This window comes from Apteryx rowi, unplaced genomic scaffold (assembly GCF_003343035.1).
Source record: "Apteryx rowi isolate R43461 unplaced genomic scaffold, aptRow1 scaffold_0, whole genome shotgun sequence".
Classification (NCBI taxonomy): Eukaryota; Metazoa; Chordata; class Aves; order Apterygiformes; family Apterygidae; genus Apteryx; species Apteryx rowi.
In genome coordinates this window covers 3,785,852-3,798,100 of record NW_020447195.1, presented here as the reverse complement: position 1 = coordinate 3,798,100, position 12,249 = coordinate 3,785,852, and the positions used below count along the sequence as shown (strand labels likewise).

The following is a 12,249-nucleotide window of genomic DNA, read 5'->3' as shown; positions in this document are numbered from 1 at the left end:
GCGCGGCCGCGCAGCGCTGCGCGAGGCGGTGGTGCCCGCGGCCTCGGGGCAGCCCCGCGGCGTGGCCGTGCTGCAGCTTTGGGGGGTGCGCCGCAGCAGGTAACGTGCCGACGTTTTGAGGGGGTTTGTCACGGCTTTGGGGAGCTTGGGGCTTTTTGCTTTTTTCTTTTTTTCTTTTATTTATTTATTTTTTTTAAGCCCTTTGAAACTACTTCAAAAGGTTAATCGCGCCGGGACCGGGCGCAGAGGCCTGCTCTGCAGCCAGTGCCATGGCCACGGTTTGAACCAAGTACCTTGCTTCTCTGAGCCTAGCTTTTTCYGGTGTTTTAGCACTTAGCTCATCATGATCAGTTTGTTCCCATCTTTTCCTCCCCCCCCCCCCATCCTTTGCCTAATATTTCTCTTTGGTAGGTGGATAATCGAAAGTCACCTAGGTAGGTCAGTAGGTGGATAATCCAAAAATTAAAGCCTTGAAAGAAAATGACTACGATTTAATGTACTTTCAGGTGAGGTGTAATACATTTCTGGCTTATTCTTGGGTAGGAAAATACTACTGATAAATTCACTGTAGAAAACCTTAAGTAAGGCCCTGGGAATATTTCTCAATAAGTAATCGGTCAGATGTATTTAGGTTACTCGAGCAAGTAATTTTTGATTAGTTACAGTTGTAGAAAGGGTGTTTTATAGTGGAGGAAAAAGGGAATCTTTCTACCATTTAAAGTTTTTGAAATGTCCTAGCTTTTTCCAGCTGGGATTACCAGGAAGGGGGGGGGGGACACAATGTCTTGAGAGGACTAGGGAGCTGGTGGCAGAGGTTTTCACGTTTAGGGACAGATACTTATTTATCTTTCATGAGTTAATTTTAACTGCAAGTGCAGGTTATGCTAATGTTAAAGTACTAAAGCTGATCAAACCTAGTCTGTGGAAAAAGTAGCCTCACCAAAGGTATTGTATTCTTTCTAAAGGAGGAAAAAAAGAAAAAAAAAAAAAAAAAGCTTGAGCTCTCAGCAATTCCTCCTAATTCAAGTGAAATAAAGTTTTATCACAGTTGAAAAAAATCAGGTTGCTAATTGCTCAGATGAGTGGTAGACCAGCAGCACCCTTTCTGAAATCAAATCAAACCAGATGAAGACTTATTTTACTCCTCACCTAATGATTCCCTCCAAAAATTAATTCGAGCCCTGTGGACTTTATCAGCCTTCCTCGTCGATGACCGCCTTGTCCTACACAATAGTGGATTTTTTTCCATCCATTTGCCAGTGATTCAATCTAACCCCCCTGCTGGGTTTACTGCATTCTTCTAACTTATTGGATAACTAGATGCTGAGAGATAACATTCCTGAAATTCGGGGGTGGGAAGATAAAAAAAAAACAGTAGAAGGTCTATCCCTGGGAAGCCTTTGGAGAGGGTTAACTTAAGTGCACAAGCAATTGTTCTAGCAGGACCCTCTTGCTCTTCGGTAAATACTATTACAGTATTTGGACAGAGCTAGCTGCAGATGTAGGCACATGCACAGGCAGTTTTCTTTGCAGAGAAGCAAGCCCACGTTTTAAGACCGTTAAATACATGTCACTGATAACTGCTCAGGGTGGGGGAGGGCAGCACGTTTTTTGGTAAATGAGGTGCTCTGATTGCAGTCACTTGGTGCTCCTTCAAGACTTGGGAGAGGATGTAGCTAGAAATCAAGATGAAGAGTTTCAAAGAAGCTTTTTTTTTTTTCCTTTTTCTTTTTTTTAAAGAAACAGTAAATTGTTCCTTTGTTATTCCAACTACAACACAATATTTGAGCATCCCGCTCTTACTGCGTATCTCAGAACCCTTCTGAGACAGGGGAGACTCTTATACTCATTTTTGCTAAGGTGGAAGGGGAATAAGGCACAGCTCTTATCCTACCTGTCATGCAGCAAGGCAGCACAAGCTGGGAATTGAATTTGTTTGGAGTCCTGAACCAGTGCCTTACTGTCAAAATGGGGGAACCGGAAACCAAAATGTGTGACAGTACCAGTGCTGGCTGGCGGCGGCAGGGCTGCTAGCCTGCCTGCTCGTGCCTGGTGCACACGTGCTCAATTTACTGCAGTTTTTCTCTCTGAGGTGGCAACTGATGCTTAGGACCAGGAAAAAAAGCACTTGCTCCTTTGCATTGTGAAAAATATGAGCAGGCACTGTGGTGAGTGTGCGAAAGGGGGGCTTTGGATTTAGTATGGTCTTATGTCAGTGTGAAAGTGGAAACACAAGAAGGTACTATCAACACAAGGGAGATAAAGGATCTTGCGCTCTGAAGCAGTTAAAGGTGTGAGGACTCGTCTACATGCAGTTATTGTGGAGCATCTCCTTGTGGTGGGCAGCACTTTCATGCAGACACTTCTGCTCGACTTGAAGCGGAAGGGACCTAAACTGCGGTGTGGAACGCGTGCGCTCGCTGAGGAGAGGCTGCAGAAGGGCTTTGTAAAGTAAAACCTAAGGTTATTTTGCAACGCAGGGAGGCTGTACAGACGGGCCTGGGAGAGGAGTGGTAAAAGTCCTAAGTACTGAAGGATCTGGGGGAAAAGGCTGTGGTGTTATAGCGCACGGTTCTGTAAAATCCCTGTTGGATGGGAGCAGTTATTGTGAAAGCACTTATGAAAAGCCCTCTCGAGTCCGTGTACAGCATCGTTATGGAAGCTGCGTGTCTTTTTTAACACGCAGTGCTTTCCCACTGTATCTGCTCAGACTTGCAAAGGTGGGAGTTTAAAAACAACCATTCCTGACCTCAGGTGACCCTATTTATTGATCAGTTTTGAATCATGTACTACATATACTTACATAATTGGCAGACTTGATTTCCTTGTATATTTTCCCATAGAATTACGACAACTTTAGGAGGCATCAATTTAATAATTTTTGGGGTGGGAAATGTATGCAAAAACTTTTTGCTTGTTTGCTTCATTTGTGAAAGTTGTTTAGGTTGGGGGGGGAAGTATTTCATTCCCCCATTGGGACCGTTTAGATACAAAAGATTGGACCAGTTTTGATCATAGTTGTGTTGAGAACATCTTTCTCTTCAAGGTGTTTTTGACTTGTAACCCTGAAGTGTATGTGATTTAACAGAATTGCATGTTAGGGATTTGGATTTATTGCTCTGCAGGCCTTAGCGCAACAGGTCTCTGGTACTTGTATTTTTTAAATCAAAATTTTTGTTTGAGGGGGGAAAAAAAGCTTATGTGCACTTTCCATTACTCAACATTAAACGTGAGAAGTTTGATTTGCTGACTGTGTACATGTAATACCCTTGTTATCCTTGCAAATGTCAAGGTTTACAATATCCTCCCCCACAGAGCTTTTCACGCTGCCCCAAAACAGTGAGCGAACGTGCCTGGGTTGCTGCTTGGACATGCTCCCCTCCACCCTGCCATGTACAGGATATACATCTGTATCAGATGTGTGGTTCAGTTACACCTTCGAAACGAAAGCCGCAAAAGCTCTTGTGCTTGCAGAGTTTTTGACTCTGTTTTGAAGACAGTGTGGGCTAGTAATGTGAAATCGGAGCTAAATCCCGAAGTGCGTTAGTGGAGACGCGAGACCTGACTACAAGCGGTCTTGTGCTGCAAGCTTTCCAAATTGTGGAGGTCTGCACTGTGTGATTAACGGTGAGTTAGGGGATGTTTCCCCTGATGTGGGCTGCTGGATTATCTGACGCCTTCCCTCTTCCCCCGCGGTTGTATCAGCCTCGGGTTTTACCTCTTGGCTAGCGTCCTGTGCCCAGCACACTTGCCCACCTTGAGCTCTGTGTCTGATGGGTTTTCTGTTGTTTGGGGAAGGCTGGACTGGGCAGAAACCAAAACAGTTTCTTTTAACCTCTGCTCCAGTACTAATATTTCCCTGAATTATATTTCGTTGTCTGCACACAAATTATGGTGAGCCTGGTCTGTGGGCACTGGTGGAGGCAGGCAGCAGTGGACTTGCAAACTAGCTTTCCTATCCCTCCCCCTCCTTAAAAGGCAGCCTAATTGCAAATGCAACTAAATGTAGTACTTTAAGAAGGTTTGAAATTACTGCACGTGAATGCTGCAAAGAGGACGTGTTAATTGACTCTTCTAATCATCAGAGTTATTGTAGACTCATACCTGCGTGTGGGTTTTGTAAGTTAATTACTTTTCTTAACTATTGTGACTTTTTAAGAATATTTTCTTTATGTAGGTTTGCTCTTGAGTATTTTCAAAGCTAGTATTGGACTCTTGCTTTTATCAGCTGTCTTCAGTAGTAATTACCTCCATAATGGAGGAATGAATGCTGCTTCATATATCAGCATTGAATTAAGAACTACTCTAAAGTTCTTGGGTTAAAAATCTTTTATGAATTACTGGGAGATTACTAACTATGAATTACTAACTGAAATAAAAATGCAAACTAGGCTTATGTGATATTTTGCTTTGCTCTGTTTTGCTTTGGGTGGTGTTCCTTTTAAGCTATTTGTAGGGGCTAACAGAATTACTGCACTGTTCCATTTTCACCTATGTAAAGGGGCTTGCAGTGACCTTCTCTTTTCCTCAAGCCTTGTGTGATTCCTTTTACATTGATTTTATGGAAGACTGGGATGCAGGCTTCCTTGGGGCTGCAACTGAACTGGTAGCAAAACAAATGCTAGGACTCCAGATCTATCTGCAGACTTGATTCTAATTTCTTGTACCTATAACTTGAAATTCTGGTGAAGTCAGTGGAAAAACTCAGCCAAAATTTAGTTATTAACATGACTTTCTTTTATTTTTAAGGGAGTCCACAAGACGTCCCAGGTGACGGAGATGGTGAAATGAGTTCCAAAAGGTGCCGAACGGAGGAAACCAAAATTTGTGAGAAATGCTGTGCAGAATTCTTTGATCTCTCTGAATTCCTTGAGCATAAGAAAAATTGCACTAAAAATCCGCCTGTCCTAATCATGAACGACAGTGAGGGAACAGTACCCCCTGAAAGCTTCTCTGAAGCTTCTCTAGGGAGCTTTTCAAGCGATCGACTGGATAGCAGGGCACGCAAGGACGTTCAGGCAAAGGGCTGCACTGGTTCTATGGAAAAGAGAGAAGGAAAAATTGATGCTGAATCGGTGGGAGGAATGTATCTTAAAATAGAGCCCCCTGTTACACCTGCCACTCCTGGGCTAAGCTATCTACCAAAATCCAAAGTACCCAACACTAATGTGACTTTGCAGACGATACGTGGCACTAAAGTGGCTGTGAACCAACGTACCTCCGATGCCATCTCTTCCTCAGCGGCCAGTTTTAATGCTATTCCGATGATCCTGGAGCAGCTTGTGTGTCTGCAGCAGCAGCAACTCCAGCAAATTCAGCTGACGGAGCAGATTCGCATTCAGATTGCCATGATGGCTCCCCATGCCCTACACCCTTCTATAGCAGCTGCTGCTGATCCACTCAAAGCTTTGGGTGCTCATATGTCTCAGCAGCTGTCCGCTGCTGTTGCTTTGATCGGACAGAAAGCTGGGAGCCAGAGCCTATCACTGGAATCCTTGAAGCAAGGAAAACTACCTCATTCTAACACTGGTGTTGCGGCTGCTGGCTCGCTGGCTGCCGGGCTTTCCTCCTCCTTCCCCTTGAAGCCGGAGGCAAACAGAAGCCTCCCTGGTTCGATTTCTCGGTTCCCGAATCCTTTGCTACCTCAGACCTCCAACTCCGTCATCTTCCAAAACCCGCTTTCGGCCGTTTCTTCCGTAATAGATTCCTCGAAGAAGGGGAAAGGAAAACCTCCCAACATTAGCGTGTCTGAAAGCAAACCGAATGCTGCAGAAGAGCCTTTCTTCAAACACAAGTGTAAATTCTGCGGCAAAGTCTTTGGCAATGACAGTGCCCTGCAGATTCACCTCCGTTCCCACACTGGTGAAAGACCCTACAAGTGTAACATCTGTGGTAACCGCTTTACAACCAAAGGAAACCTTAAAGTGCATTTTCAGCGTCACAAAGACAAATACCCCCACATAAAGATGAATCCTTATCCGGTTCCTGAGCACCTGGACAATGTTCCCACTAGCAGTGGAATCCCCTATGGGATGTCTGTACCACTGGACGAGTCTAACCTAATTGTGGATAGTAAACCTCTCCTAACAACCCTGCCTACCTCTGCAGCTACCAGCGCGCCTCAGAACGTCTCCAATCTAGCAGGCATCAAGGAGTCTATCACTGGTACGTTCTCAAGTGACCTGCCATCAAGGCCTTCTCCAGAAAGTGAAGGTGGCTCTTCCTCATCAGGGGCAGTCGGTCATGAGTCGGGCACAGAACAGAACTTGAGTTCACCGCAAGCCACCTGCAGCGTGAGCATCTTCCATGTAAGCGGATCAAATGAGCAAGGCTCGGAAACGTCAAAGCTTCAGCAGCTGGTTGAAAACATTGATAAATCCACTGCTGACCCCAATGAGTGCCTGATCTGTCACAGAGTGCTGAGCTGCCAGAGTTCACTCAAAATGCATTATCGTACTCATACTGGAGAGAGGCCGTTCAAGTGTAAAATATGTGGCCGTGCCTTCTCCACTAAAGGGAACCTTAAAACTCATTATGGTGTCCACCGGGCTAATACCCCTTTGAAGATGCAGCATTCATGTCCTATTTGCCAGAAGAAGTTTACAAACGCAGTTGTGTTGCAGCAGCATATCCGCATGCATATGGGGGGGCAAATACCTAACACACCAATGCCGGAAAACACCTGCGACAACGCTGACGTGGATCCTACTGTGGTTGAGAAGAACGGAGATGTCAGTCGCCCAGATGAGAATGTGGAAAGCATAGAGATGGAAGAAGACCCGGACACTCAAGACGGCCCGAGGAGTTCTTCAAAGCCTCCTACTCCATATGATGCACAATCAGATTCCCCGGCCGCAGCAGCTGGTTTCTCTGGGATTGTAACACTGGAGAATCAAATGAAAATTATAAACTCTGCCTTGAACTTGCAGCGGCAAAGCAGCTTGAAGTCTAGTGACAACGGCTCAGCAGAAAGCGATGGCATGACAAATGATTCTTCCTCTGTGGTGGGAGATGCAGATTATCAGAACGGCAGGAGTCCTGCTGCCTCCGAGTCCACATCGCTCCACGCTCTGTCCCCAGCCAACAGCCAAGCCGAGAGTGTGAGGTCAAAGTCACCTAGCTTCAACAATCAAGAAGATGCAGGTGCGGGAAATAAAGCAGAGGGTACTGAGAACATGTCCACAGAAGTGGAAGGCGTTGGTGCTTTGGATTTAACATATGGCAATATTGGTCGAAAGGTCATTAAAGAGGAACCTGGGTTACACTTTGCCAATGGAGAATATGGTGAGTTTTTTGAAATGCTGGCAGTAGTTTGTGTGTGGTGGGTAGCGCTGGGGGAAAACCTTTCCAAAAAGAACCAACAGGAGTCCAGAACCATCTTGACTTGGTCATCGTCTTCCTTCCTCATTGGGAGAGGGGGCCATGCTCTGGAAAGCTGATGGGCTTTTTTTGTTTGTTTGTTTGTTTTTCTTACTATAAAGTCAGACTCAAATTTAAGCAAAACTTAAAGGCTAAGTGCTCTCTTTCTCTGCAAAAGAGAGCATGGAGATCCCTAAAATAAGTGGAGGCTGTGCACTTTTCTTTCACAGGCTCACCTAATATCTCTCTACAGCTGCCTAAAGCAAGCAGCTCTAGGTTTGCATTTCATGGAAAGCTGTTTAACCTGAGAACATGGTATTAAAACTCAGGGATGTTTTGTGGGGGGTTTGAGCTTTTTAGTGCTGAGGCTGATATTGATCTAAATTTGATCAAAAGTGAGACTATTTAATGCCTAATCTCACCAATTAAAAATAGGGTTTAGCTGATTTCTTTCTGAACATACCTGCAAGCTTAATAGCAGTCCCACTACATGGCTGCTGAGTCTGAGGGCTTTTGTTCAGGCATGTGCAGCTACAAAAGGCAGGGCTGGGTAGCTTGGAAGCAGAAGGAGGTGGGATAAATATTATCTTCACTGTCTTTCCAGGTCGAAATAGTATTCCAGCTGCTTTTGTTAGAGCCCCACCAGCCCTCATAAAAATGGAAATGCCCAGTGAGCGTCCCATTAGCACTAGCCATTTCATCGGCCCACCAGCTCTCTCGCCTGGTGTTGCCCCTCTCCTCGTGCCACGACCGAAATTTTGCCGTCCGGCCAAACAGCACATCTGTACTACGTGTGGGAAGAACTTCTCCTCTGCAAGCGCCCTTCAGATTCACGAACGGACCCATACTGGTGAAAAGCCGTTTGCCTGCACCATCTGTGGGAGGGCCTTTACAACAAAAGGAAACCTGAAGGTAAACTGCCCATTTTAGGTGTTTAAGCTGTGATTTCCTTTGTCAGGGGAAGCCATTCTAGAGAGGGACACTATTGCTAATGTTTGTCCGGCCTTTGGGAACAACTTGGATTTGTAGTTCCTCAAGTGGTTACCTTTGACTTCTGTCTCTCCTTCCTGAGTTTCTTCATGCAACTTGCTGGCTAAATGGTGTACTGAAATCACAATTAGGTCTCCTCTGTGGAAGTTTTACTACTGTCATTGACTTTTGTTTGGTTGTTTGTTGTTGGTTTTTTTTTTTCTTGCTCCTGGATGGTAGGGGAAAGCTTAGCCCTTATTGAGCTGATTGCTTTATTTTCATTTGGATTTGGAGGTGTCAGGACATAATTCAAATACTGAATGCTACAAAATGGTGTTTAACAGAATATGTGCACTATACTTCACTATTCCAAACTGTGTGCAGGACAAGGAGGGATTAAAACTGAAAGAAGATATTCCTGAGATGGTACAAAATACTTGAGCATTTGGACCTAAGCACTTGCTGGAGAAATGCTGCAAGTCTGTCTGTATTGTCAGGTTAATCCATTTGCTCAAAGAGACTTGAAGGTTCCTCACTTTCACAGTGACTTCTCACTTCCCACAAGAACCTTTTCAAGCTCTCCAGTCTTTGCAAAAATGCTGATGCAGAGGAAAAATACTTAATTCTGTCTTGTGAATGAGCATTTGCTGGAAGCGCTAGCGGTATGTTTGTGGTGTGGAAAACTTTAGCTTAGGTGTAACATCTCTTCCAAATCCTTGCTATTTTTCCTATTTTTATTTTTTTGCATTTACTAGTATTTGTCAGTGCAATCTGTTCACAAGAAATAATGTGGTTTTGGTGGAGGAGGAAACCCAGCCAATTTCACTTACTCTAAGTGTAAAAACCCCATCCTACAAGCACTTTGGCAGAGACATCTAAAGAGCCATGGTAGGTACAGCTGTAGAATGACTGTATCCTACAAGTTCAAGGAAGAGAACAAAGAAAGACAAGAACTAGCTAGCTCAATTAAACATTTACCTGGATGCAAATTGGGCACACATGACTTCTCTTGAGCAACTTGGCTTTAAGCAAGGTAGAGTGTGGGTGTACCATAAAAACTGAAGTATTAATGATTCTCTTTACTTTCCTCCCTGCCTGAAAGGTCCATGTAGGAACTCACATGTGGAATAACTCTGCCAGGCGAGGAAGAAGGCTCTCAATTGATAACCCCATGGCTCTGCTGGGCAATGATCCCAAGAAGGTATCTGAAATGTTTCCAAAGGATATAATGCCTCCTTCAGTGAGCATTGACCCCACAGTATGGAATCAGTATGCAGCGGTACTCAGCAATGGCATAGCAATGAAGACTAACGAGATCTCGGTGATCCAGAGTGGTGGCTTGCCTACCCTGCCAGTCACCATTGGGGGTGGTTCGACAATAAATACTGCTACAGTCTCCAAAATAGATGGGACCCAGTCTGGGACTGGTTCTGATATGGAAAAGGCCAGTGGTGCTGCTGCAGACAATGTGCCAAAACACCAGTTCCCTCACTTCATGGAGGAGAACAAAATTGCTGTTAGTTAAAAACTCTAGTGAAGTTGACATACAGAAAGAACAAATATATATATACACAAACATATATTTTTAAGAGATTCCACTTCAGCCTCCTATTTTCCTATTGATGTGCAAATGATTTTATGGTTGTCTTTGTAAGAGTTGCCCAGAGTACAATCATGATATTGCTTTGCAAATAGTAAATAATAAAGAATAGGAATTCCTTCTATTTGGAAAGATGCGGGTCTTGCAAAGTAGTTCTTACGTGTGACTTTAATGTTGTACAGCCTTACCGAAGTTTCTACAACTTGAAATTCCAAAGTTTAGAATATTTGCCTCTTTGAGTGAAATACTCGGGGGTTTTGAACAGAGTGGACACAACCTACTGTTAATGGAAAAGCTTATATTTACTGATGGCGAATGAAAACTATTAATGCGGGTAAATATCCTAGAATGTCTGCCACCCTTTTAGAAGTAGTCTTTCTGTTTGGTTTTTGGCTCTGTGTGGTTTCTGAATGTACTTTTTACTATAATGGCTATAAAAATGACAAAAAATCTTTTTTTTTATATATATAAGTTCCTTTTTGCCTCAGAAGTTCTATGAAAAGAAAGTTGCTGTTTTTCTTTAATCACTGCTCCTAAGGAATTGATTCTCTGTATTGTTGACTGCTGCTTATTTAATACTACTACTAGGACAGTCCTTCAAGTATAGTGCCAAAACTCCTACTTCCAAAGATGTGCAGTTTTTCCTAGATGTTTTATTTCAATACCAAGAGCCCCAAACAAGCATGGGTGGGTATGTATATACTTTTTTTTTTTTTTTTTCCTCTTTTGAAAGGGAAGACTTGGCCTGGGAAGTCAGGTCTAAAAGCTCTGCAAGGAATCTCAGGTGACTGTTGCAACCAGGCATGGGAACTGGTTTCCTTAGCAAGAGACCTTTTTTTTATTGTTTTTTTTTTATTTTATTTTTGTTTGGGTAATGTAGAAGATCAGTCTGTGTAAACCTGTATTTAAATATGAAGTATTCATGCTTAGGTTAAATATTATGTGGGTTTTTGGATGGCATTCCTACTCTGGTCATTAAGTTTCTTGGTGGTCTGTGAACTTGCATTCTACCAAAATGGTGATTAATGATCCATGTGTATTGTATGAAGGTTGCTGGGATAGTCATCTGGATTCTAAGTTATCTACCTCATTTTTTTCCTTTTGTAGATGTAGTGTCTATTTTTCTATTAATGACCACTGTAATGAACTGAGATTCAAGCAGATGCTTCCATGCACTATCTGAAACCAAAACCTGATGTATTAGTGGAAGCACCTGAAGACTTACTGGACTTACCTTTCACTATTCCGCTAACGTCTGCTGGAACTGTATGTGTAATGGAATCTGAACTAGATTGGAAACTGAGCGTTTGGTATGAAAGGACTGAATGATGGAAAGAAGTCTAATTTTTGACTGCAGGAAATCTTCAAGTCCAGTCTCTGTTGTGGAAGGCCCTGCATAAAACTGCATATTACCAAAAGTTTGTGTAATGTTGTTGCACCTGATTCTTGCTTATGATCTCTGTATGCCGAGTTGTGCCTTTCCTGCTGGACTTGTAAGTAAGAACATACCAGTACCTGTTTACACTGTAAAATGGATATTGTTACATAGAACATGCAAAAGGCATCCCAATTGTCAAGTTTCTGCATTGTGAATGTATGACTTTTAAGAACTCTGTAGTTTTGAGTATCTACTGATGCGTTTCTGTTGAAATTTTGAGAATAAATTTTGGGATGGCTTTTTCCACACTTAATGCCTAAATTTTTCTGGCAAAGCATTTGTTTCCTGAAGAGCAAGTTCAGTGTGCAGCATGCGGTCTATGTCCAGTGCCTTTTTTTAAACCTGTGGTACTGGGTTATGCTTTTTCCCTGTCTGTTCAAACAATAGATTCTAGGTAACAGTGGAGGAGTCCCTAGACCAGTTTCTAGGGAATAGTTGGGGTTTGATGTAGGGGTTGATACTTGCCAGGAATGTCGATTCCCATGCTGAATTAGAACAACAGCAATGTGTACAGTAACTCCAATACTGTGATCACCCTAGAAAGGGAAAGGAACACCAAGTCATCCAATTGCCAATGCTTAGTGATGCCAGGTGCATAAGAAGCCAAAGAATAACTTTCCCCTAAAGAACAAAAGGAAAACTGAGCTCTGAACGTCAGCCCTGATGTGGCAAAGAACAGTGTTAAGGTTCTGACACTTACTTGCAAACTAAACTAGTGAATGTGTTTTGCTGTTGGAGGTGATGCTGGAGGAAAACAGTGCAGAAGCAGTGTACGCTGATGATGCACTCTTCCAGTGGGGAAAGGCAATGCTGGAGCATGACCAGCCACAGGCAGATTGTGGTGCCCCTTGCACAAAGGTAGTGCTGGAGGGGAAAAAGGGTA

General features: G+C 43.5%; 1 protein-coding gene across 1 annotated transcript in view; it reads left to right on the top strand.

Annotated features, from left to right (window-relative positions):
* The window catches only part of SALL4 (spalt like transcription factor 4), a 15,450-nt gene extending 3,840 nt beyond the window's left edge, over positions 1-11,610 (top strand). Inside the window, exons 2-4 of the mRNA XM_026061230.1 lie at positions 4,750-7,284; positions 7,964-8,271; positions 9,431-11,610. Coding sequence (XP_025917015.1) covers positions 4,750-7,284; positions 7,964-8,271; positions 9,431-9,853 — 3,266 coding nt within the window. The 3' untranslated portion in view covers positions 9,854-11,610. The remainder of the gene's footprint in view (positions 1-4,749; positions 7,285-7,963; positions 8,272-9,430) is intronic.
* The last annotated feature ends 639 nt before the right edge of the window (positions 11,611-12,249 follow it).